General features: G+C 39.8%; 1 protein-coding gene across 1 annotated transcript in view; it reads right to left on the bottom strand.

Annotated features, from left to right (window-relative positions):
- The window catches only part of LOC105999796 (chromosome unknown open reading frame, human C9orf3), a 309,886-nt gene that overhangs the window by 76,786 nt on the left and 205,730 nt on the right, over nt 1–27,370 (bottom strand). The window contains exons 11-13 of the mRNA XM_013034920.1: nt 25,474–25,575; nt 24,831–24,939; nt 535–600 (exon numbers count right to left, since the gene is read on the bottom strand). Of these exons, the coding sequence (XP_012890374.1) occupies nt 535–600; nt 24,831–24,939; nt 25,474–25,575 (277 nt within the window). The remainder of the gene's footprint in view (nt 1–534; nt 601–24,830; nt 24,940–25,473; nt 25,576–27,370) is intronic.

Here is a 27,370-nt window from a genome sequence, read left to right as displayed (position 1 = left end):
GGGGCCTGCCTTAAAGGTATAGGCCGCCGCACCGCCCTCCCGCAGGTCGCCCCCGCCCCGCGCCCGGCTCTTTTATTGTTCTCCTTGGAAACATCTTTTTAACCACTCTCCAGGCGTTCTTCGGTGGCCTCGATCCCGCCCCAGGCCGCGTGGGGACAGGCCTCGGGGTGCGCGCTTCACCTATTCAACCCCCTGTCGTAGGTACCGGGGTACCCACGAAAGGCTCTCTTCGACGGCCGGCCGTAGGGGCCCCCCGAAGTACTCTGCAGAGATGCCACCCACAGCCCCGTCTCCCGAGGGAGGCCTGTACTTGCGTCTCAGGTCAGAAACCTAAGTGGCTCCTTGGCTTTGGCGCAGGAAAAGGAACTTTCTTACTGGAGTGTTCGCGGGGAACCGATTAGACGCCATTAAGTAGACCTTTTTCAGCGTCCCCAGGACTCCCAAGTGGTGACAGGTGACCTCCGGGGAGGGAGACCGCCTGTGCGTAAAAGCTATCCCGGGCGCGCGCGGGAATCACAGACAGACAGCCCGCACTGCACCGGCCTGCGCCAGTGCAGACCTGCAGCCCTTCAGCCGCGGTGGACCGCCAAAGCGACTGTTCTAAAAAGGATCAATCCGTGTTCATAATGAGGCCGAACGTTTTCCACATAGTTTACCAACTGTGCGCTCCCTCAAGTTTTTCTCCAACCCCCTAAGGGCTTTCTTCCCATCCGCATCAGAAGTTGTCGAACTAGCTGCCAGCAAGGGCCGGGAAGGGGAGTTGGGTAGTACTTGCCTTGCTGATTTTGACCAACCCTTTAACTTTATCGCATTTCTTTAAAGAAAATCTGTCTTGCCCCCTCTTTATTGCTACTCCATCCTTCTTTCAAGATCAAAAGGTTTAGATCAAAGCCAAGATCAAACTCACTACTTTAAATAGAAGCAACTTTCCATGGAGTATTTTACACAAAGAGGAGCTTCTTAATGGAGACATCAGAGTGGAAAACTTCATTTTATCCATTTATTCCATATTCATAACTAGACTACTTAACCGTACACTAATGATGTGTGTCTAGTTCCTAAAATAAACAACGGATCTGCTCAAGCCTGTGTGTGTGTGTGTGTGTGTGTGTGTGTGTGTGTGTGTGTGTGTGTGTGGCAGGGGTGTTCTTACCCAGTCTTTGGGTTTCCAAGAATACAAAAAATAATAGCCAACTTTAGAGAGGAGTATAAATGGATTATATTAACCATTTTGTATGTACAGCTCAGTATTATAAAATGCATCCTTACTTCCTAAAAATTTTTCAATATTTATCTAACCACCTTATACAATTACAACCAGCTTATACAATTTTTCTACTCTAAAGGAAATGCACAAAAATAATTGATGCTTGGTAAATCTTGGGTGCACATACTTATAGGCAGATAAAAAATTACAAATAGTGAAGTGGGTAATGCAGAACTGTTTAATTTTAAATGGAAACAGAACCTTGAGCTATTCAAGTTTCCATGATACTAATAACAATTCCAGAATCAATAGAAATCTCTCCGGAAAGATGCTTCCTTTTACCCAGTAGAATACTTTTCCTTGACAGTTCACTGCCCGTAAGAACTCTGATACGAAACCATTCAATACTGATGTAATAAAACAATGCCTTGCTGAAATGGACCTTTTTAAAGGATATTCTTTGTTGACTCAGAGCAATTTTTTTCAGATTATAGTCTTAAAAGAACAAAAACAAATTTTACAACAATCTGGCAATAGGAATAACTTTTGCAAATTAAATATTACACAGACTTCTATGAAAATCTATCACTATGGCTAGATGGTAATTGAAGGTTGTTTTCCCCTTTTTTCATTTTCTTCTTATTTTGGTTGTAGATTCAAACACACACATATACAATTGTTCCTAATCCCATAAACCCAAGGAACCACAAGAAAGACGATGGGAACTGAGACCTGGGAACCCTATGGCACTAACCACAAAGTCTCCTTTTCTACCACACAACTCTTGAAGAACCCCAGGATTTCTCTCATAGGCTGACCAAAGGAACCATCCATCCACTGCCACTGTGCAATTCTAGTACTTTGTAAAATGGGAAGCAAAGGCTAGGATCCATTCTACATGCTTCCTAACTTCTTTTCCCACAGAAAAGTCAAAATGGTTATTTCCAAAGGCAATTCCAATTGTATCACTTTGCTTTACTGAACAAACTTTGCCTACCTAGCCCTTACTTATCCTCTAGTTCTGGCCTTGTAACACTTGGGAAAAGTCTTTCCTTATTCTCCATTCTAAATTATGTTACACCCTCCACACACACACACACACACACACACTATTCTTTCTAGTTGTGTCCTGCTTGTGTCCTTTTCAGTGATTTATCTTTTACATCAATTTAATTTTTTAAATTAAGAGACTAATTTTTAGAAAAGTTTTAAATTTATGAAAAATGTACCCCCCTACTCTTACAGTTCTCCTCATTTTTAATAGCTTGCATTTGGTACAATTTGTTACAATTAAGGAACCATTGTTAATATGTTATTTATTAATTAAATTTCATAGCTTACATTAGGGTTCACTCTGTGCTGTTTAATTAAATCTGTTTCCCAAGTAATTAATGGAATGTCTTTCTCCCTAACTGGACTTTATGTTCTAGGGAGAAAGAAATCTTGTCCCTTTTGTTGATCTTTGTCCAGTCACTAAAAACACTGCTTCACAGGAAGTAGATGCTCAATAAATGTTTAAAAACAGGACAAAAGTAGAAAGGAATAAATGAATGAAAAGCACATAAATCTCAAGGGGGAGGAGTCTTTTATATTGTTCTAATTAACACCTGGTTATCTTACTTGCACTAATAAAAAGCATAGAATTGTGTTTTTGAAGACATATTAGTTACAAAACTAGCATAGTTCTAAAGTGCCTTCAAGAAATAAAAAGAAATGAAAAGGTTCCTATATGTGAATAACTAAAGTAGCATTCCAAAATAGTTTCAGGAGCTGGATTTATGCTAAAATCAAAGATGAACATACTGTGTGACATTGGAAAAATATTAATATTTTGACTGTGTTCATCTCTCTTTCTTTATGGGTTCATAGCAATTACGGAACACTGTAGAGAATCTAGAAGAAGGTTTTTGTTGTGTGTGCTGTGCCTGAGTTTTTGTCCTTGAGCTTTTTTGCTAAAAGCTAGTGCTCTACCACTTGAGCCACAGCTCCATTTCTGGCATTTTGATAGTTAATTGGAGATAATAGTCTCACAAACTTTCCTGCCCTGGCTGGCTTTGAACTGCAATCTCAGCCTATGGAATAGCTAGGATTACAGGAGTGAGCCACTGGCACCCGGCTAGGATTCTTTTTTAAAACCTGGAATTCTGTAGTAAGGGATGGATATTCTAATATCTTTCCAAACATGGTAGAAGCATTTTAAGGCTATCTCTTAAAAGCAGATGTTTTCTATTTGAATTATATCTTTTAAAATGCCTCTGCAAGTAGACAGACAAGTTTAGAAAGGAAGTTGTTCTAAGAAAACTTTCTTATCAAAGCAGTTTATAAGACTGAAGACAATTTCAGAGGCTAGGAAAATGGTATTACTTTAAAATAAAAGCATTACTTAACCTAGGATTGGTGATTACTTTCCGAAGGGAATTTTTTTTTCCCTTACCCCATCCCATTAGTTTGGTTGAAAGAGGAAGTGACTCCTTTTACTGGAAAAAGTGATGTGAGTTTCAAATTGTTAATATGGGTGCATGTACTCTCTCCTCTCTTAGTAAATGAGGCACAAGGCAGAGGAATAGGAAGAAGCTTGTCTTCCTATTCAACAGGAAGGCCTATGGGGCAAACTGAGAGCCCTTTAATTTTCCCAAACAGCCTCAGATGGCAAATTATACTCCCTTGGGCAAAGCAGAGCGAAAACTATCCACTGTAAGAACCCAAAAGATTTTTGAATACCCAACAAGGTAGAAGGTTCCAGAAACTTCTGCTGGTTTCATACGGGTTCTATTGCCAACATATATTCAAGGGTGAATTAAAAAGTAGAAATCATCTGGTCTGATGGTGCATGTTTGTTTCCATGTGGTACTGGGGATGGAAGCCAGGGCCTTTTGCAAGCCAGGCAAGTACTCTGTTAGCTGAATTATGTCCTCAGCCCGTGGAACATACTTGTAATCCTAGCAGTCAGGAAGCTGAAAGAGGAGGATGGTGAGTTCTAGGCCATTTTCAGCTACATAGTGAGACCCATTCTCCAAAAAAGCAAACCAAAACAAAAGTAGGAATCTACATTGGTCAGGAAGTAAAATTAAGTTTAGATTAAGATGTAGTTATGACAAGTAGGGATTAGAAACAAAGTTATCGAATGATTATATCTTTAAAATGAAAGATTCTTTTATTGTTTAATTTTTGGTTTAATTTTAAATTACATATAATTTATCTTACTGTCCATTTTGTCTCTGTGTTAGAATAAAGGCCAACTTTCTTCCTGAAGAGAGGATTTTTGGCCTTGCTAAATGGCACTCTTAGTAGAAGGCCTTATAAAGTAGAATTTTCAAAAATAGGAAATCAATCCCACGCTTGGCTTAGCTGACTGCCAAAGCCTATGGCTCTGCAGTGAACTAGCTAACAGAACTGTTTCCTCTCTCTAACCACAGCTCTCTTGCTCAGAAACCTTTGCAGACCTTGACTGAGGAAACATTTTACATGCTCTCTTCTGACCACCTCCCCCCATCTCTCTGTCTGTCTCTCTATTTGTCTCTGTGTGTGTGTCTTTCTTTCTGTTTGTGTGTCTGTCTGTCTGTCTGTGTGTCTGTGTGTCTGTCTATGTGTGTGTGTCTCTCTCACACACACATACAGGTCCTAGTACTCTCCTTTAGTTTGTTTGCTCAAGACTGGTACTTTACCACTTGAGCCACATTTCTACTTACTGCCTTTTGCTTGTTAACTGGAGGTAAGAGTCCCTGAGACTTCCCTGAGGGGGCTAGCTTTAAACCTCTATCCTCAGGTCTTCCTCCTGAGTAGTTAAGATTACAGGCATGAGTAACCAATGCCCAGACTAAGTTCTTCTTGAGTTCTCACTGAGAAGGCTAATTGTGCTATCAGCAACCTATAGAAAAAAATACAACACACATATACACACCTTTCAGTTTTCTTGCCCAAACTCCTCTCCTGGATACTCTAAAATCTATTGTTGGATTAAACCAGACCACCATAAAGCTGGCCCTGGACTTCGTCTTTCAGTACTCTGTGAACGTCTTCTTATCGCATTAAGTTCTGGTAAGAAGCCATCAACCTTTATGGAGGTGCATTATAAGAAACAGCCCTATAAAATCCATTGAATGTTTACCGGAAGGATGAGTTTAGAGGGTTGTTTATTACATTAGATAGTAATTTTCTGTGAGGGCCCACAGGAAAAACTGCTCCCTGATATCAACATCAGGAGCAGTTAGACTAAGGCAGCTGGTTTGTTTTTAACCTCAGTAATAGTACAATTTAGATTTATCCCTTTTCCCTCTTCTAGAAGATTAGAGCTCAGAGACCCCTCTTTAGTCAGGGCAGAAACCTCTGAGTATACTCTTTATATGTTAATTTTAATCCTAGTACCCATGTTGTTTTCTGACTACTATTTTCAAGTTGTTTCACTTTTCTTGGCACATTTCTATTTTGTTACATTTATCTGTCTTTGAAGCTGTTTTAACTCCATTTTGAATAAAGAAGGCTGTGTGTAAATTGTTTTTTAAATTTTTATTATATTGTAAAGATGCTGTACAGAGGGATTACAGTTACATGAGTAAGGTAATGAGCACATTTCTTGTCGAGCATTATTACCCCTTCCTTTATTGTTCTCTCACTATCCCTTCCCTCCTCCACCTTCCTCACTGCTCCCTGTCTCCCCTTTCATTTCCAGCATGGTGTCTTGTGAATATCATTGTTGCAATGGATCATCCTGTGTCCTTGCTTCAGGATTTTGTTATTCCCCTTCCCCTCCACAAATTAGATAAATATATATACAAGATGCAGGGTACCAATATCAAGTACTGTACCGGGATATACCATAGGGGGAAGAACATATAAAGGAAACAAAAAAAAATCACATAGTACATTAAAAACAGCAACAACAAAGAAAGACCTCGTGTGGCCATATCTTGGGGTGCATTTCATTTAGCATCATCTTATATGTGTGTTCTTTTTTTAAAAACCTTTAATTGTTTTCATTTTGGAAGAGAGAAAATGGGAATCTGAAAAACGTTCATGATTCTAATATTTCTATTAACGTTTATAAATAAAGTGTGGAAGTTAAGCTCATGTGATTAACTATAAAATTCAATGAAAACAGCCAGATGCCAGTGGCTCATGCCTATAATTTTAGCTACTCAGGAGACTGAGATCTGAGGACTGCTGTTCAAAGCCAGCCCGGGCAGGAAGGTCCATGAGATTTTTTTTTTATCTCTAACCAAAGAAGTCAGAAGTGGAGCTGTGACTCAAGTGGTAGAGTGTTAGCCTTGAGCAAAAAAAAAAAACCTCAAGGACAGCTCTTAAGCCCTGAGTTCAAGCCCCAGGTGGTACACACATGCGCGCGCACACACACACACACACACACACACACACACGCACAAATCAATGAGAAGAGCTATTAAAAATAAAAATAATACTGTACAAATATCATATAAACCTATTATAAAACATGCACAAATATTATATCTTTTTTGATATAAAAATCAGAGGAAAGTATCTTAGATGGTAGGAAGAATGTTCATTGGACATAATGATAGTTTGTTCACTTGACAAACATGGTAGTTACCTACTGCAAAACAGAGGCCTAGATTTTGTGAGAACAAAACAGGATGAGACTCTGTCCCTGACCTCTGGAAGTCCCTGGGACAAGGGAGTGGTGTAAGAAATACATTTGTGGCTTGTGGGAATTGGGATCCACATTAGTTGGTATGACCTCTCTGGACCTCCTTTCTAGTAGAGTTCTGAACATAAATGTGCTGAAGACAGTTGATATTTGTCACATTCTATTAGAATTCAGAAGCAACATTATTCAAAGCTGCAGGGAAGTGACTTAAAACAGAAACAATACTGCATCACCATATTATCAGAGACCACAGACCCTTTGAACTGGTAGAGCAAGAAGAGCCAGGATTTGTAGAGAAGCATTTCGTCAGAATGCTTACACACACACACACACACACACACACACACACACACATGCTGTGTTGCTTGTGCCTCGTAGAGTCTGTCCTTAAGATGTACCTTTAAGATTTCACATGGCTTGACCCTTGAGTCTCCTAGTTGGAAAAGTAGCAATCGTTCTATGCTGGTAAGAGAGCTTAGGGAACACTTGTGTGGAGCGTTATTTTAAAATATTGTTTATTATGTGGATCATATAAAACCCAGAAAAACACAGCACACAAAATATAATTTCATACCATAGAAGTCTACTGAAAGACATTTGAGAAAATAGATATGAGTATATTCCCTTGTATAACTACAATTCTTAATGGGACCTTGACATTCATGGACACTATAACCTTTAAGAATTTTCACAGATGACACATGAAATTACAAATAGGTAGTTGTTAATCTGGGGGTCCTAACCCTGACTGCCTATTAGAATCACTGTTCATAAGAGGAGGGAGGAAACCCAATACTAAAATGACTACTTAGAGTCATATTTCTGGTAGCGGCCCCACCCATGATTTTAATGTGCAGCTAGCACTGAGAACCATAGGTTTGACCTATTTTAACAGTGCTTCAGCATTACACATATAGGTTACTGTAAAGAAATTGTACAAGCTTGGGAGATATCGAAATCTGAAGATTAGTCACATAAGATGACCATATGCCATACTCTCTAACAGTAAGATTCCCTTTGGGCAGAAGCCCAATGCTGGGAGGAGGGGCTAATATTAGGATTCACTTCCAAAGAAGGTGCTCCTAATAGAATTGGAAGTCTGAGTTAAGCATACACACAAAAGACTTAAAAGTAAGTAGAAGAGCAGGCACTGGTGGCTCATGCCTGTAATCCTAGGTATTCAGGAGGCTGAGATCTAATGATCTAGAACCAAATGAGGCAGGAGACTCCAGAAAATTCCATCTTCAAAACAACCAAGCAGCAGGGACAGAGGCATGGCTTATGTGGAAGAGCACCAGCTGAGTTAGCACAGTCAGCCCTGAGGCTGAAATCAGGGTAGATGAAGATTTCAGCCCTCTTCTCAGAAAGGAAGTGAGTACAAACAGAAGTTTGACTTTTTAAAGTCTTTTCTTGGTTCATAGTTAATACAATTGTGAGTGAGATGATCTCAGATCCTAGTCTTCAGAAGACCTGATATTTCAGGTCAGCACTAATGCTGACCTGAAAGGCTGTCAACATGAAGATGGTATTTGCAGTGTTTTAATCATGTTAATGGCTGTATTTGAAAGTCTGATGGCTAGAACCAGGAGATTACATGTGCTGATGGAAAACACCTCTGCAGTATACAAAGCTACTGTCCATTAAGGAAGTAGCCCATGCTGATGTCTCTGAGTAATGGGCATCTAACTAACCAAATAAAATCCTTTTGAAAACACATACACATACATGGATGCTATTAAAAAGATTAGTCTGACAAAAATATTTACCCAAAGGTATGTTATTAGTTAAACATACAAACATATTATACCTTGGTATTTCACCGGCTTGAAAGCCAACACCATGTCTAGGTAGCTTCCTGTCACTTTCCAAGATGGACTGGGTGTGTTGTCTAGAAATGTGTATACATGGACATGCTGATGCCAGATACTACTTTGAAGGAGGGGGTATGGAGAGAGTCTGGGTCCTCAGTGTGTCTTATTTTTAAAAACTTTCACTCATATTAGATTACCTGTTATGCCCTCCAAGAAACTCAAATAAGACACAATTTTTGAACAAGAGGAATGGGTCTGTATCATACTCTTTGTTGAGAAGTAAAATCTCTCTGTCTCTCTCTGTCTCTCTGTCTCTCTCTCTCTCTCTTTCTCACACACACACACACACAAACACACACACAGAGTAAAATAAAATCAGCAATAGTTTTGAGGTGTATTTGAGCTATCCCAAATACAAATAACATATGAGAGAAAGCCATTTCTAGAATGTTTGCTCACCAAACATTTAGCTCCATACAAGGAGGTGTTCCCAGAAAACAATGGGAAGGGCCAGAATTAATTGGCTGTTAATCTCTTTACTTTTCATAGGATGTTTTCTCCAGCAGTGGATGAAATCAATGTTTAATGTTATCCAGGCCCAGTTGTTTCCATATTAGGAAAGACCCAGCTTGGATCTCTATGAGAAAAAAAAAAGACCTGTCCTGTCCTCCCTCTCTTTGCTCTGCTTCCACCCCTACGTGTGGAGGTGGGAGAGTGGGAGCTGGGGAATGTGAACTTGATCCAGCATTGATCAGCCAAGCAGCAAACTCTCATTGTTCTTTAGATACCAAACATAACTTCTCTCTACTAGGGATAAACCCAGCCATTCTGTGCATAACACAGTCTTTTGTGCTTACCAGTATGATAGATGGAAAAGAACTGCAAAAAACATTACAGCTTTATTGGATTTAGCATAAATACTTCGTAATAGTCAAGATTTAAAAATCATCCATTAATTTATATTTATGTTAGGATTAGGTATGTTCGACTTTATTAAAGCTCTCTTGTAGTCATTTCTGACTTTGTTTTTTATGGCATTAAAGATCAAACCCAGGGCATACTAGTCTTTGACACTGAGCTATACTCCTAGACCTGATTATTTTTATAATTATGGATTTAAATTTATAGTGTAAATATTATAGGCTCTTTTTAGCAGCTCTCTCTCTCTCTCTCTCTCTCTCTCTCTCTCTCTCTCTCTCTTCTCTGTCTCTGCCAGTCCTGGGCTTGAACTCAAGGCCTGGGCACTGTTCCTGAGCTTCTTTTGCTGAAAGCTAGCACTCCACCACTTGAGCCACAGTGCCACTTCTGGCCTTTTCTGTTTATGTGGTACTGAGGAATCGAACCCAGGGCTTCATGCATGCTAGGCAAGCACTCTATCACTAAGCCACATTCTCAGCCCTTAGCTATACTTTCTATGCAATGAGTGTTTCTCATTGCTGAGATTCGTGGTCACTGGAAAGCACATAAGTAAATAAGCTGCTGCTACCTCAGGTGTCCTATGAATGTTCTTGTACAGAGCCCTGGTGTAATGGGAGATATGCTGCTGAGAACTTGAACCTAGGCACTCCATTTCCTTGTTTGGGGACATTTGGGTCACACAATCTCTCTGAATCAATGAGATGGAGATAATGCTGTGATGAGGATGAAATGAGCCAGAGCAAGAGGCATAACGTAGTAGAACAGCAAATATAAATTCCCTTCTTCTTTCCCATTGGAGACAAAAGCTTGTCTGGTATTTGAATCTAGGTAAACTTTCAAAGGTCTCAATATGACTGAATTGTGACATTATAGCCTGACCTAAGTCATACAGACCTGATGCCCTCTGATGAAACCTGCAGAGATGTGGCCCATGGAGTGACTAAAAACAACCATCTTGCAGGGAACCAATGGCTCATGCCTTTAATCTTACCTACTCAAGAGGCTGAGAGCTGAGGATCAGAGTTCAAAGCCAGCCAGGCAGGAAATACCATGAGACTCTTATCTTCAATTAACCACCAAAAAACTAGGAGAGGATCTGTGACTGAAGTAGTTGAGCACCTGCCTTCAGTAAAAAGCTAAGGATGAGGACCCAGTCCCTGAGCACAAGCCCCAGTACTGGCACGTGCACACGCACACACAAGCGCACACACACACACACACACACACACACACACACAAGCATCTTTCCCTTCGCTACAAGGGAAAGTGATCTAAATGATAAGGCTACAAGTGATAAGTGATAGACACAAGGAAGCAAGCTCTCTGTCTGGTGTCTTATTATACAGGAAAACGAACAATCTCATTTCTAGCCCCATGTCACTCAAAACAAGAAGCTGACCATTGTTACAAGAACATAATAAAATTAAGTCAATTGCAGTGTATTCCTGTAACCCCAAGTACTAGGGAGACAAGGGCAAGGGGATTACAAGTTGAAGGCCACCTTGGACTATATAGGGAGAACCTATTCAAAACAAGCAAACAATATCATAAAATTAAATTTGATAATTCTGTATTGCTTTCTGAATGTACTAGCTGTTAGATGCAGAGACATCAGAAATCTTAGTAGTAGCTACAAATGTTTATAGCCAATGTAATAGTTAACATGGATTTCTAATTTGAGATATTTGTCCTTCAGTTTCCTCATCTATAAAATGAGCGTAATGTTGGGTACTGTGACACACTATAGGGGACACTCAATGACTGAATGAAGTAGACCATGCCTGTCACCTCAGTGACAAGGGGAAGCACAAATAGCAGGATCATAGCCCAGGACAGCCTTGGCATAAAGCAAGAACCTATCTCAAAAATAACCAAGGCAATGAAAGGCTGGAGATGTGGCTGAAATGGTTGAGTGCTTGTTTAGCAAGCACATGGCCCTAAGTTCAAACCCCAGGACCATTATAATTTTCAAATAAAAAATGAATAAAATAGATATTTTTATTTTTCAATGTGACTAGGAGATACATACATATGTACATATATAACTATTATATATAATGAATGGCATAGAATCTACTCAATAACAGCCTTTTCTAAACTTCTGGACATTAAATATGAAAAGTGGGGAACTCTATTATACCAGGGAAGACGGAAGGATTAAATTAAAAGGTCTAGTTCTTTAAGTCAGACAATTTCTATATTCTTGGATTGATTGATCTGCAGCTTCTTGAAGCATTTATGCAAAAATCTGGGCATATGCCTCTTAAATACAAAATGTCAGTGTCAGTGATGGAAATATAATTTGGGGAGAAAAAAATAGTGAGAATTCTAGAGAAATGTTTTTTTTGTGATAAATCCAAACAAAAATGGGTCTAAAAGAGAAATGTAGGGGCTGCAGGTTTAGCCCAGCGGAAGGGCACCTGCCCTGTGCGAGCAAGGCCCTGGGTTCAGTCCTCAGCCCTGGAGGAAGAAAAAAAAGAGAGAAATGTAGTTGGGCACTGGTGGCTCACTCCTGTAACTCTAGCTAATTAGAAGGGTGAGATCTGAGATCTGAGATTCAAAGCCAGCCCTGGCAGGAAAATTCATGAAACTCTTATCTCCAATTAACCATCAAAAAGCCAAAGTGGAGCTGTGGCTCACATGGTAGAGTGCTAGCCCTGACCAAGTTGAGAGATGTAAAAGATAGCACAGAGGCCCCAGTACCAGTACCAGCAAACACAGAAAAAAAGGCGGGGGTGGAGGGAGGGGGTGGGAGAGTATCTTGCTTGGTTACATAGCTTATGAAAAGAGACAGCACTCCTCACATGGTTGAGGGAAAAGGGAGGAACGAGAGAAAATGAGATGAAGCAATTGGAAAAAGACAGGAGAAGCTGCCCAATGCAGACAGCTTCCCTGTCCCAGGAAACAGGCCTCAGGGATGTAGGAGTTATCTGCAGCCGAATCCTATTATCACTTGCTGCCCTGGAGTCTTAGCCCTAAATTCTGATGTATTGACTTTGGCCTCCCTTCCATGCATTTTCATGCCAATAAAGTTGCTGAAATTAAAGAGGAATTGAATTGTGAAGCTTTTTGGCATAAATAATGTCATATTGTAAAGTTGGGGCTAATAACAACCAGGATGCCCTTAACACACTTAAGAAAAACCATCTGATATATGTATCCCTCAATGTGGTTTGAAATTTCCCTTGGCCTACAAAGGAAAATATTTTTAGCATGTAGCACACTTTGTAACAGACATATAAATGCACTGAAAATATAATTTTAGGAAAGCATCTGGGTTTGATCATCCCAACCCCAAATAGGTCCTACTTTCTCAATATATGGAACACTACAACGTTTTGCTATAAAATATGCAGCAATCACTGTGGCAATTTCTCATAAAGATTTCATTACTGGTTCTGTTTGTTTTGCTTTGGTTATTTTTTAAAGCAGTAAATACTCTAATGATTTAAATAGAAAGCAGCATAAGAAATGAGGTTCCTTCCTAAACATTTGGATCCCATGTCTGCTTATCTGTCAAAAAGCAACCTGGAACTCTGGGCCTTCTCTTCAAGGATACTGATGTGACATAAATAAATACTTTATTTTCAGATCTCAAAATATATCTTTTTCTGCAGTACTAGGGTTTGAATTTAGGACCTTGCATTTTCCAGGCAGGAACTCTTAACAGTTGAGCCGTGTCCAGCCCTTTGTGCTTTAATAATTTTCCAGATAGGGTCTCACACTTTTGCTTTAAGGGCTGGGCTTGAATCTTGGACTTCAGTCTTCCTGTGTATGACCTTCCAAGTAGCTAGGGCCATAGACACATTCTACCATGCTCAGCCTGTTGGTGGAGATAGGATCTCACTAGTTTTTTCCCCAGGCTGGCCTCGAACCACAATTTTCCCCAACAGCTGAGACTACAGATGTAAGCCACTGACTGCATCTGGCCACCAAAATGTATCTTAGAAATAACAGTTGCCACTTCCTAAGGAAAAACTGGCCTATGGTCAATATTGATCTGCAAGAATCTTGAGACTAAGAAGCTCAGCAAAGCTTTCTCATCTCCTGCAGGTTAATCAGGTTAATAACTGTGATTTGAATTACTAGCAAATGCCTATTCTTCAGTGATTAGCCAGCATCAATGCTCCTACAGAATGAGAATCACTTAAGCTTTTTTCCAATAATCTCTCAAGTAGCAATTTTTCAAAGGGAGAGAAAAGAAATTCTTGATAGTGGAAGTTTGTAAGACATCATGCAGAATGAAACATAACCCCCCCCCCCCCCAACACCAACCCAAACTGAGATCAAGTTTAAGTCTGAGGACAATTCACAAGTCCAGGGAGAAAAAGGAAGATATTTTCATCAAGTAAAATCTAACTTTTCTCCTCTCACAGTGTGACCAGGTACACTTGCAGTGCAGGAAGTACCTGGGTATAGTAAGTAGTAACATAAGACTGGCAAAGGCTCTGCCCTCCCCAAGTTCAGCACCCATCCCCCACACAAGCAATGATATAAATGACCCACTCTTGGCCACAGAGCACAATGGTAATAAAGCTGACTCAAATCTATATTTAAAGTACTAATTGCTTTCTTCATCCAACATAAGATTAACTTTACTGAACAAAACCTCATGGTGATGTTATCAATGTACAAACATAAACTTGGATATAATGCACTGGTTCTTCTCCTATACCCAGTACCTTCTCATTTATGAACAACAAAATTGTAGCAGTTAACTGGACAGGACTAGAAGTAGAACTACTGTATTTATAATGGCTCAAGTGAGAGAACCAGCCTGGAAGAATAGGACCGTTGCTGATTGATTTGAGTATACTTGCTAATGAGTGCTCGTGAATAACATAACTACCTCATAGAGGTGAGTATAGAGAACACTGCCATTTTTAGACACACAATTGGGTTTAAACAGTTTGACACTGGTTAACCATTACCTAACCTATGATAAACTTGTTGGCTGGCTGACACCTGGCTATATCATGAATGTTCTCCTATTCGGGGCCAACATAGAAGACAAAAGCAAACAGAAAATATAGGAAACATCTTTTAAATTCTTTAGCAGATACATAGAACATTTTTTTGTTTGGCCATTTGTCCTTTATTTATTTGTTTTGGTGGGCTGGTATGGATTATTTAATTTAGTTTCTATCTCAAGGGAGGAATAGCTCTATCCTCCAAAGACACAGAACCCAAGGAAATCTCTCTTCACACTCACATTCACTAACATCAAAAAATATATCAGCTCTCAGATGCAATAAAACCCAGTATTTCCTATGTGAAACCATTAAGCATGAGATAGCACATTCAAGAAACAGTATACTATGCATGCATTAAACATATACCCATTTGTTACATTATAATGGTTTTGTTCACAAAGGAGAAGGCAGAATAGCCCTTCAGAGCTTTCCCTGTTGGGAGAATGCTTCGGTGGCAAGAACTGGTACAAGCAACCATGGATATTTTGGAAGGCCACAATGGGAAGCACTGACTCAAAGTCCCAGGTAATCAGGATATACAATGATGCCATGTGATACAAGGCAGCCAAAAGGCTGTGTGTGTGTGTGTGTGTGTGTGTGTGCACGTGTGTGTGTGCACGTGTGTGTGCACACACACACCCTCCTCTAACTCACTCAAAACTGCTCCTTAGAGTTGGCAGGGGCATAATGCAAAAAAAGTAAAATGATCTACTTTTGGTGAAGAATTTAGAGTATGTCAAGCTAATACCACAGAGAATGTGGGCAGTTCATCTTCAAAAGCAGAATCAGGTGTTTTTCTATGGACAGAGGTTTATATTCTGAAACAGGTATCTTTATCCTGGTACTGAGTTTACATTACTCCTCCCTAAAGAGCTTTTTCCATGAAATAAAGCACCATTACAATGAAATCTTCTTAAAAGGTATTGATCATGATGAACAATATAATAATTTTTCCATAAGTGAATCATGCTGGTACACAAACAAATAATATTCATAAAGCCAAACATGGCCCACTAACTAGACTTTGTACCTTGAGGACAAATTACATGGCTCACTTACACAACCACCCGACTGACTTGTGACTGAGTTGGGGCCAAGCCTTTAAGCATTTTATTGTCTTATATTTTAGGCTTCTGTCTGGAAATGGCAAATACAGGAAGTCAACCTCTGCAGTTCATCCAGGGTCTTCAACTCTAGGGCAGAGGCCTCTTGTGCATTAACAAATAATGACTTGTTTGTAAATGTCTCCACAGACTATGAGCTCATGAGAAGGGTCTGTACCCTTTCAGCTCAGAACACCCACTGCCCAGCACAACGTGTGGCCTATTGATTGAACAAATAAACCAAATCTCAAAGCAAGTATTTGGATTACTGAGTAAGAATTAAAAAAAAAAAAAGCATGCCGAGAGTTCAGATTGAATTTAGAAAAGCAACTACATCTGACAGAATATATTCTAGAATAGACACATCAAATGAACTATTTTATGTAGAGTACATACAACTATAGATCATATCAACCAATCCCAGCTCTACATATGGAGATTCTACTCAGTAAGTACAGAGTATCCCCGAGAGCTATAGCTTTAACAGGCTCCTGGCTGATTCTGCTGACCTAGTCTCCCTGAGGGTGTCTAACCCAAGCCTTTAGAGCTTTACATCTAGCAAGAACTCAATTTTATCTCTTTATTAAACCTGTATTACTCAAGCTACTACCAACTGTCTCTATCAACTAAACTGAGCCAAATAATCTTTTCAGAGCTTGTGGCTTCTGCTTCTTTTTCCTTCTGGTTTAAAAGCAGAACAGATTTATCCTTAGTTCATCAAATAAATATTAGACTTCTTTCCATGGTGTCACATGTTTCAAAGTATTTGTGTCCATCTGGGCCAGTCCAGAATTTTTTTAACTTTGTTTAAAAGGAAAAAGTTTTCAGATGCTCGCCACCCTAAACAACTGAGAAAAACACCCTTATGTGCTTTCTTTTGAGCTCACTTTAAAAACATGCATGGTTAGGGCACAGAATGTAGCTCAGTGATAAAGCACGTGTGACACCTTTGATTTGATCCCAGTAGGACATACTTGTGTGTGTGTGTGTGTGTGTGTGTGTGTGTGTGTGTGTGTGTGTGTATGAACATCTAGCCTTCACAACAGAGAACATTAACTACTGTTATTGAAGCCACTCCACTTACATTAGACAATCAACTTAAAATCCTAAAGGGTAAAAGCCTTGGCTGTACCTCACCATCAAGTATCCTGTCCTGACACTGGCAGTATTGGATACACTATGGCTTCATATTTATTCCCTTGGATGTAGATGATTCTCAGTATATTTCATATGCTTTCTGGGTAGACTAACCAGACATTTAATGATGTTTTAAAAACATATCTGTGTAAAGGAATGACTCTGGAAAGCTTTGGCTTTCAAAGGTGTAAACCAAAGATCAAAAGGCAATCTACTATTCTTGCCACTCCATTTGGTGACTTCATCTCCTTGGGTGGTGGGGGGGGGGGGGGTGGCGGGAAGTATGGCCTTTCACCCAGAGTTATCTTTCCAGCAAGGATCTGGACCACCTAGCCATACTGTGAAATTGCTACTTAAGTATCTCTCTCCTTCGAAAGCCTTTGGTGGTTCCCTAAACTTGTGGGGATACTCTAGCATCACTTTCAAGGGCCAGTGTCATCTGGCTGTGTCCTGACTTATTAATCAAGCTCATTTGAAGGTCTACTTTTTTTTTAAAAAAAAACAACTTTGAGCATAAATTGGTTCCAAACAGGCAGAACATAAATGGTAAAATCAATGATTAAATACTTACCAAAACATTTACCTAATAGATCTTATTATTATTTTATTTATTTATTAGTATTGGGCATTTATCCTTCTACCATTTAGGGGTAGAATGGCCTTGGCTAGTGTCATGGAAACTAAGACTTTGAAGGGAGCTTGAGAGTGAGAATTAGGTGTCTGGGAAGTGCTCTTTCTCTTGCTAGGGATGCTACTTCCAGGTATCCCCCTGGATCTGGGCACTGCCTGATGAGCCTCAGTCATAGTTCTGGTATACTAGTTAATTATCTTGTCACTGAGATTTGGTGCTATTCAGCATGAGTCACACACAAGCGCATTCAGGTTTACACCACTGAGCTTGGTTATGTGGCTCTCAGCTCACAAAGCCTTCTTACAATCTACCTCTCTAGATCTCCTGCCTTTTAGGACTAGTTTCAAGTGCTTCCTTAGCCTCTCCTCTTCCACACATGGAAATGGCCTCTTTCTTCTGCACTCTTTTTATGCTTTTTGTTTTTTGCCTTAGCTTACGTATCTGTACATTTATTTTCCTGATGAATTATTGAGTATCTTAAGTGCAACACCTGTGTTTCTCTCATATTTGGATCAACACAGTCCCTCATAAATTATAGAAATATGGGCTACTTTCTCATCTAGAGGAGAAGAGAGGGCAGGCAATGTACTCTGAGGACTGTTCATATCCTGGAAGAAGCTTCCATTTGCACCCAGTCAGGAGACCTGACAGTTCTACAATGAAAGCCTAAACTCTACCATGTACAAAAGAAACCTTCCAGGGAGAGAAAGAAGTTTTGATTCTTAGTATTCACTTGGGGGCCTAGTCTTGTGAAGAGATTCAAATGCTTTTTAGAAATCAGGTTTTGAAAGGGAAAGAAAAAAGGAACATAGAGCTTTCATGTGGGGCCATCAATGACAAATTTTCTATTTCATCATGATGTCCTGAAGAGGTCAAAATATTTGGGCAGAGTCCAGTCAGATGACTCTAACATGATATGTCATCCAGCATATACCTTCTGCTACCTACTATCCTCTGGGACAATGAACCTTTCTATATTTATATTTTTCCATATTTCTATATATTAATTTTTATGGACTAGGTAACTAATATCATTTGAGACAAAAAAAAACTGTACCTACCATATATTCTTCCACAGAGGGATAAAATATAGTGAGTTTAGCTTGGGTTGATTCTTGGCCATTTCAAAGAAATTCTCTAGAAATGCTGAAACAGGGAATGAGTTTTGCTTTGGGCTGAACTGTGTCCTCTAGTGGATCAGAAGGCGACTATTTTGAAGGTAGGACTCACTAAGGTAGAATTAGGTCACATATGTAAGCCTCAGTGTACTATAACTGGTGTCCTTATAAAAAGAAGAGATAAGGACAGAGATATGAGCCCAATATAGAGGAAAGACTACGTAAGAACAGTGAGAAGTTAACCACCTGCAAGCCAAAGGGAGAGGCCTGAGAAGAAAGCAAGCCTGCCAATATCTTGATCTTAAGACTCCAAGCCTTGAACTGTGAGAAAAAAGATCTCTGTTCTTTAAGCCACCCCACCTGTGGCATTAAAATATTGCTTCCCTAGCAAATGAATACGAGTAATAAGCTATAGATGCCAAAAAATGAATGAAATTAGGCTAAAATTAAAATATGTAAATAAATTTTATTCTTGTCTATTGGGAATGCTGCTGAGCTATATAGCAACATGGAGAGCCCATGTAAAGGGCCAGGCTCCTTGCTTAACAGTAAGTGACTGTGATGATTCATAGACATTCAGAGGCCAGAAGAATATGTCTTCGAGAAACTTCACAAGATGCTCAGTCACTTAATAAAAATGGGAGCTAAACAAAAGGTGAACAAATGCAGCAGTGGTACTCACTATACTCTTATGTTGAAATGAACTATACAAGTTGGGGGGGGTTGGAGGGAAAAAACTGGGAGAGAGCAAGAGAAGAGGTGACATTGCTCAAAAAGAAATGCACTCATTACCTGTCTTATGTAACTGTAACTGCTGTTTGCATTACCTTTTCTTTGGGGGGGGGGTCTGGTCGTGGGGCCTGAACTCTGGGCCTGGGCTCTATCCCTCTGCTCTTCAGCTCAAGGCTAGCATGCTACCACTTGAGCCATAGCACTACTTTTGGCTTTTTTTTCTGCTTATGTGGTGCTGAGGAATCAAACCCAGGGCCTCATGCATGCAAGGCAAGCGCTCTACCACTGAGCCACCTTCCCAGCCCCTGCATTACCTTTATAATAACAAAAATAAATAAAAATTTGAAAAGTGTGAGCTAAACTACTGAACAAAAACAACAGTAAAATTATTAGGAGCCATTACCCCCTGCAGTATTATCACATCATGGCAATTGTTATTATTAATATAAAAGAACCAAAGATCTCATAGTGCATATAATTTGAAAAACATACTTTTGCTGGAATTTGCAAAATAACCAGTCTCAATTTCTTGACTGGCCATTAAATGTAGAACTTTTGTAAATACTACTGAGACTGAGTATCCTAATGGCCTTAAAACTATGTTGATAATATTACATAACAGACACTAAAAGAGCCTACAAATGGTTCCCAAGAAACAAACTGGATTTCTCTATGCGGAAGACACATTGTGGCTATGATGACAGCGCGTCTTGTAAAAGACTGTATCACATTTCCTGAATTTGGTGATTGCAGAATTTTCCCAGCAAGACATGTGTTCTCTCATTTGCTTGTGTGGCCTTTGGCAACTTGCAGGTGTTTGCTTGGAAAGAAGTAGCATTTCCCCAAGATGCCAAAATAATTGCTATGCTAAATTCTGTGATTCAAGAGTCATCTGAGAATTCAGGTGGATTCTTGCCTATTTCCAGGATATATTATGTGGCTGGCCCATTAGCCATCCTGGCTATCCTCCTTACCACTACTGCTGCCAATGGTTTTGATTTGTGGCTGCTGAGCACCTCCTTCAAAGAGGAGATGGGAGCACAAAAGATCTGAGGTTCACCCAAATTGGTGTGCTGATGTATGCATACCTTAGGAAACAAGCTGACTGAGAGCTGAAATTGAGAACTGAAGCTAGGCTGGTAGTTAGTTCACACCCTTTGAATGCCTACTGTGAACTCTGTACTCTGACATTCTACCCTTTGGTTGCAATCATCTGTGCTGCTACAGTAAGTTGAAAGTGTCTATGGATTAGTTAGTCACATGTTTCACAAAACCTATAGATAATTTCAATCTGATCTATTCAATGGATGATTTTAAGTCATTGTGCCTCAAATATTAATCTAATCAACAGCTCCAGAGAAGCTTTCATTCAATACAAAATACCTGTGTTACTATAACTTTGTGTGTGTGTGTGTGTGTGTGTGTGTGTGTGTATACGTGCATGCATGTGCACATGCACCTACACACTTGAAGTCAGGTCCTGGGCAGTTTCTGACCTTTTTTGACCAAGGCTAGTGCTCTATCACTTGAGTCACAGCTCCAATTCTGGCTTTTTCATAGTTAACTGGAGATAAGGATCTCATAGACTTTCCTGCCTGGGATATCTTTGAGCCATAATTCTCATATCTTCGCGTTCTGAGTTTGGGATTATAGGCAGAGCTACCAGCTCCTAGTTTCACTTTAAATTTTTTAGCTTCAACATTTTCATTTTTGGTATTTTGAGACAAGATTTTGCTTCGTAGCCTATGCTAGCCTCAACCTCATAATCCTCCTGTTCAGCTTCCTGAAGGCTAGAATACAGGTTTGCACCACCAGGCTCAGTCTAGTTGCCAAATTCAAAAAGTAAGAGCTAACAACTTAAATTAACTTTAATAATTTAGGCTATTGGGTAAACATAGGTCTCAGTATCTATGGGGGATTTGTTGCAGGAATCTCTATGGATATCAAATTCTGAGTATATACAAGATCCTTATATAAAATGGTATATAGCATTTATATAACCTAGGCACATCCTCCTGTTTGCTTTGGATCACCTCTAGATTAAATAGAATTCCTAATGTAATACCATGTCATGCTGTACTGCTTAAGAATGACAGGAAAAAAGTACATGTTTAGTACAGAAGCAATTTCTTTTTAAAACTATTTTGTTCCATAGTTGGTTGACTTTATGATTGTTGAGCACATGGACATGGGGGCAATCATATACCCATTGTGCTACAATGCACAGACCCTGCGTTCAAGCTCCATGACCGATAAAACCAAAACAAAACAAACTACAACAACAAAAAACCCAACATGGAATACTAAAGAAAGGCTGAATGAAGAAATGTTATCTCTAGTGTATTTTCATATAAGTATTTTCAAAGAAGATTGAAACACAAGCAACTTTTGTTTGGGCAGACAAGAAAAGAAATACAAATCTAAAGAACTGACAAACTAGCACAATGTGTTCTTAGACATAATATAAAGTCAGCTCTCCATATTTATGGGTTCCACATTCACACATTCAACCAATGCTGGATTAAAAATACTAAGAAGAAAAGAAAAGAAACCAGGTGCTGGTGGCTCACGCCTATAATCCTAGCTACTCAGGAGGCTGAGATCTGAGGATCACAATTCAAAGCCAAAAAGGCAGGAAAGTCCATGAGACTCTTATCTTCAAATTAACCATCAGAAAACTGAAAGTAGAGCTGTGGCTCAAAGTGGTTAGAGCACTAGCCTTGAGCACAAAAGCTAGGGGCAGTGCCCAGGCCCTGAGTTCATTCCCCACAACTGACAAAAAAAAGAAAGAATGAAAAAAAGAGAAAGAGAGAAAGAGAGGAAGGAAGGAAGGAAGGAAGGAAGGAAGGAAAGAAGGAAGGAAGGAAGGAAGGAAGGAAGGAAAAGTGGTAACTACATTGAACAGAAACTTTTGTGCTTATTACTTTATAAAAAGTACAGTTGACTACTACTCATATATCATTTACATTGCATTAGTTATGGTAAATAACCTAAAGATGATTTCATAGAGGAGATGTGCATAGGTTGCATGCAATTACTATGCCATTTTATATAAGGGATTTGAGCATCCACCAATTTTCGTACTAAAGAGGTGTGGATCCCAAGAGATGACTATATAATATTCCAAAAGTGAGGGAAGGGAAGGCTGAGAAAATCTAGCTATGATACTACCCCTTAGGAAGCAAGAGACTGGTAAAAATAATTGATCTTCAATTGTATTAAGGAAGGAATAGAGAAAAGTACATAAGATACATACTTCAATGAAAATTTCAGTTTGGAATAATATTCCAATCTTGTTTAAAAAGGCCTATGTGTGGTAGCAATGATCTGTGTGTTATCTCAGAGGACTGACATTGAAGAGAGGGCTTTTATGTGTTTGGTTTTGCTATTGTATGAGATTGCAAGAAACAGCATAGTATTTTTTACTTTTGAAAAGGCAGAGAAAGATGTGTTATAGAAAGTTGGAATAATGACTAAAAGTGTGTGTGCGTGTTGTGTGTATGTGTACGTACGTACATACATATGTGTGTATATAATCTCTGGGCCATTTAAATTTTTTCTATTTATATTTCAAAGTAAATGTGTAATATTTTTACAATCAGAAGGACATAATCTATTTCAAGACTCTTTGTAAAGCCTAAAATTACAAGGTGTTTTTGAAAGAGGTTTGGTCCAATTGATTTTTGCCTCTGCATGGCTCTTGTTTGTTCTTGTTGCTGCTGAAGCAATTTCTACTTTTCTATTTTTTTCTTTTCCTTTCTTTCTTTCTTTTTTGCATAATTTCCATTCAACATGGCCAAAAAGGAAAATTGGGGCCAACCACAAGGCAAGCCTTCCTGAGAGAAGACAAAAAGCCTCTGTAACCTGTGGAATGAAAACTTTACCAGAAGAACGTGACTCTTGTCATGAATGACTTCAGTTGCTGGCAGACAGAAATTTTAAAGGAGAACAAAGAGCAGGAGAGCAATTTCAGTGCTCAGGTTGTCATTCTAGGGCACATGCTAGTAACTTTATATTATAATGATGGGGACAAAGAACAAGGTGTCCCATTCAGTCCTATGCTCCTGAAACCAGAGGGTCTGTGGCCCTTGCAGAGCCTTTCACTGAAGTGGAAAGGAAAAGAAACTTTCAGGGAGTGAAAAAGGAGTTGTGAGCAGGTAAATCACCGGCAGCCATATAAATAATGGCAGAGAATGGGTATAAGAGATGAAAAGATATCGTCTGATCCTCCACCAATGGAATGCCATGCACTAAATCAAGGTCTTTTGCTGTCTGATGCTGTTGTTTTTACTGAACAGTTAAACACCCAAGGAAATACCAGTTGGGTCTTTAAGACAATTTACAGCCGGTCAGCCTCATTGCACCTGGCTGTTTTGACAGCAGATTTTGTCAGTTTATGGTAGAGATTCTTGTCTACACTAAAAGCTGTCACCAACACAACTGGACCTTTGGGTGGGGAAATGTACAGCTCAGAGGCAAGTCTCTTCCTTTCTTACATCCTTCACCCTTTAACTGAGAAGCAAAAGTCTCAGGCTAGTGGCAAAACCCCTCCTGACTTCAGGGGGAAATGACAGAGCCTGCTGGTGGAGAGAGGGTCAGCCCTGGTGCCACCACCCATCTGGGCTGTCTGGGATGGGTCTGCTTCTCTGCACAGAATTAAAGGCTCTTTCTTTTTCCTTCCCTCCAGGCGAACTGATGCAAATAATGGCCTTGTTGTTCCAGGCTAAGAAATTTGGAAGCCAGTTCTTTGAACTTCCAACTCTTCCCAGTACCCAGGCCTCACCAAGAATGTCGGTGGGGGGGGGGGACTTTGTAACAGGCTGGATAGGCATACCAAGCAAACAGCTACAGAGGAAGCCACACCCATCTCCATCTAAAACATGAAGGCCCAGGATTGGACATCCATGACCTTGGCTTGTTTTTCCCAGATTTTGGTACTCAGTGAGTAATATAGTTTGGAAGTCACCTTAGAAACCACAGGATGAATCAAAAGCACTGTCTATCTCAGATCCAGGTACTGCCTTGCCACACCCCTGTTTCCTTCTTTTTTTTTTTTTTTCTCCTAGAAAGACTAGGCCAAATAATGTTTAATAGATACCATGCATTCCTGAAATGAAGGGAAATGTTCTTTCTTCACAACAAGTAGTGGTGGCTAGTGTGACATTTTCCCATGTGACAAGCAAGGACAAAGATGTGAAAAGTTAACAGAGAACAACCCCCGCCCTTTCCTTCATTTCATGGGTCACAGACATTTATTGACACTCAGACACTCCCAAAGGGAAGCTCATATAACCAGTCATGAAACCAGAAACGAGAAGGCTCCAGAGGCTGCTTGCCTGAGTCTACCATGGAGTAGTTGGCGAGGAGGGGGGTGTTAGGGGAGACTACCCACATCCCCCAAGGCCCACTAAAATGGTCAAGCCTGATCTGTAACTACTCTGGGGGCCACCCAGACTGGAAAAATTCCAGGCCTGAAAGTTCCCTTGACCATCCGTCTGGAGTGCCACCCTCAAACTTCCCAGGTCTAGGTTCAGATTAGTGTCAGCATTCAGGTTTGTAAGAGGCTGGGCTACCCAATACCTCTGCGAAGCATAAGACTGAAAGAGAAGGGAAGAGAAGTTCCAGGTCAGCATTCCCACAGAGCTCGACATGGCCAAGAAAAGGTTTCTTACTTGCAGTTACCCATTGGCTGAAAGGGAAGAGGACAAAATCTATAGTGACAATGAGCTTCAGTCCCTAGGACAGAGAAGTGGCTCCTAGTCATCTAGGTGTGGAGACCAGCCTGAAACAGGATCTTTATACACACAAGGAAGGGAAGTTAAGTGGTAAGAACACTAGGGAAATCAGGGAAGGAATCACGAATACCACAGATCAGATGAAAGCCTTGGCCAACCAGCTCATCTACTTGACAACTGCTGCTTTGGAGTAGACCTGAAGTTTAGATGTTCAACTCACTGCAGGTATTAAACTGTTGCCTGGTGACTCCTCCCAAAATATATACAGTACCACACTCTGCAAGAACTCACAACACACGGTGTAATAGCTCTCATCATGTCTACTCCAGTTCCACAGTCCCACACCTCACAGTATCAGGCTGAAATCAAGGGGTGGGGAGAGAGTCCAGCCTTTTTCTGACTTAGCAATACTCAGTAAGATCATTAATTTTTATATACATATTTAAAAAATCAACATCATAATTGACAGGCTAAGCAGCAAATTTTACTTTTTTCCACAGACTCTTCTAGAGCAATGAACGTAAGGTACCTTAGGTATTCTGGGACTCTCAAGCCAATCTTGGAAAATGTTTTCAATGGACAGCTCTTGCCTTTATGAATAAAAGAACAAAACAAAATGAAACAAAAAACAAAGAATTAAAAAAGTTACAGAGCACTTTTTCTATCTAACTATTTCCAGCCTATTCTAACATCAATTACAACTCTCTGAGTTATAGTGTTAGAGGGACTCCAGGCACAGAGTTCAGTTTCTCTCCAGCCAATAGCAAGATCTTTATGTGCCTATCAATGAATCACAGGCACAGCATGGTAGTATTGTTAGTGTTGTTTTCTAAATAAAATATTTGCTGAATAAAAAAGAAATAACCTAATTGTCCATGGTTACATACATGTATGTATAATTGGAAAGATCATGTAAAGACATTAATATTTATACAAAGGATAAAACAATATAGACTGATAAAACAATGCACATGTACTATAGCCACAAAATAATGGTTTTAGCATAGACTGATGGGATGCTCTGTTATCTCTGACATGGAATTAGTTACTTTTAGTGGCTTTAGGTAAGAAAAAAAACAAAGTTATAATGTTTGCTTTCACATGAGAAAAATGTAGATTTTCACTTTTTTAATACTTAAAGTTTAATCTAGAATTATTAATGCAACAATTGCAGTGTTTGTGGTAATATGGGAACATCAAAGCAGTACAGTGGTAATAGGTGCTTTCAATACTTTGAAAGGAATGTTCTGGTTGGGAAAGCCTCTTCAAGGTGTACCTAGGACACATTCCTTGCAGCAGAGAGGCAACGTGTAATTCAAACTGCAGCAAGGAGAAATATGAACTTCATAGTAACAATGTGCTATAGGAACAAAGCCTTTGTGGTCAGACAACAGAGACTCCAGTACACAAATGGGTGCAGTTTCCACTGCCTAGTTCATTAAATCTACTTTAGTATTATGATTGCTTGTTGCTTCACGTCAAATTCTTTGGCTTCCATCAAGATGACGTCCAGTCCTTAAATTGACTAACAATACATTTGGGGTCGAGGGACCTTAGGGTGGCTTGCTTGGCTAATTCAGTTTAAAGCAAACCCATCCATAATTCTTCCTCATGCCTGCTATCTCTTGCTTATACAACACCCCTCCTTGACCAGGCCTCCTAGGCTGAAAGGAGACTCACCACACCCTGTGTCACAGCACACCCTGTGGCTGTCAATTATATGATTACATGACTTTCACTATCTCTTCTCAGGGCTGAAGCTCTATGAGATCCAATTGTAGCATTTATAATGGTATGCAAAAGAATCTCTACATACATATTTTTGATTGAATGAAAAAAAACACATTTCACTGTTGACTCAATACAACCTTTTTCTTTTAGTGAGAATACTCATTTTTGCCAGAAAATATTTCCAAGTTGTTAAGCTCTGCATCTTTCTATAATACCTACCCTCTCCTTTGGAATTGTAGATAGCGTTATCTATAATGTTAAGTGCTGGAAGGCCAAGTCAGCCCTCCACTTCATGCAAGGAGGGAGGGTAAGGGAAAGTGAGGAGGTAGCTGGTTGACTTTCTCCCCTGGGCACTGGTGCCCCACCTTACCTGGGCAAGGCAAAAGCAAAGAATACTCAAGGAGGCAACTATTAAAACAGGAAAACTAAGAGGCAGGAGAGAGGGGGAGAGAATATGGCAACAAAGGGCCTGGATTCACCAACACAGCTCCTGTCCTCTTGTCAGATGATGAGGTAAAAGGTAAAAGAGCACAGGAGAACAAACAGGAATCATGGCTACCTTTTCAGGTTCTCCAAGTCCCCGAAACAGTGGAACTCCCGTACATGCTTCGGAGGAAAGCTGAAAGCCAGTGTCATAGGGCCTTCCCACTATTT

Source organism: Dipodomys ordii, unplaced genomic scaffold (assembly GCF_000151885.1).
Source record: "Dipodomys ordii isolate 6190 unplaced genomic scaffold, Dord_2.0 Scaffold201, whole genome shotgun sequence".
NCBI lineage: Eukaryota > Metazoa > Chordata > Mammalia > Rodentia > Heteromyidae > Dipodomys > Dipodomys ordii.
Note: the sequence above shows the minus strand (reverse complement) of the source record. Positions and strands in the feature narration are given on the sequence as shown.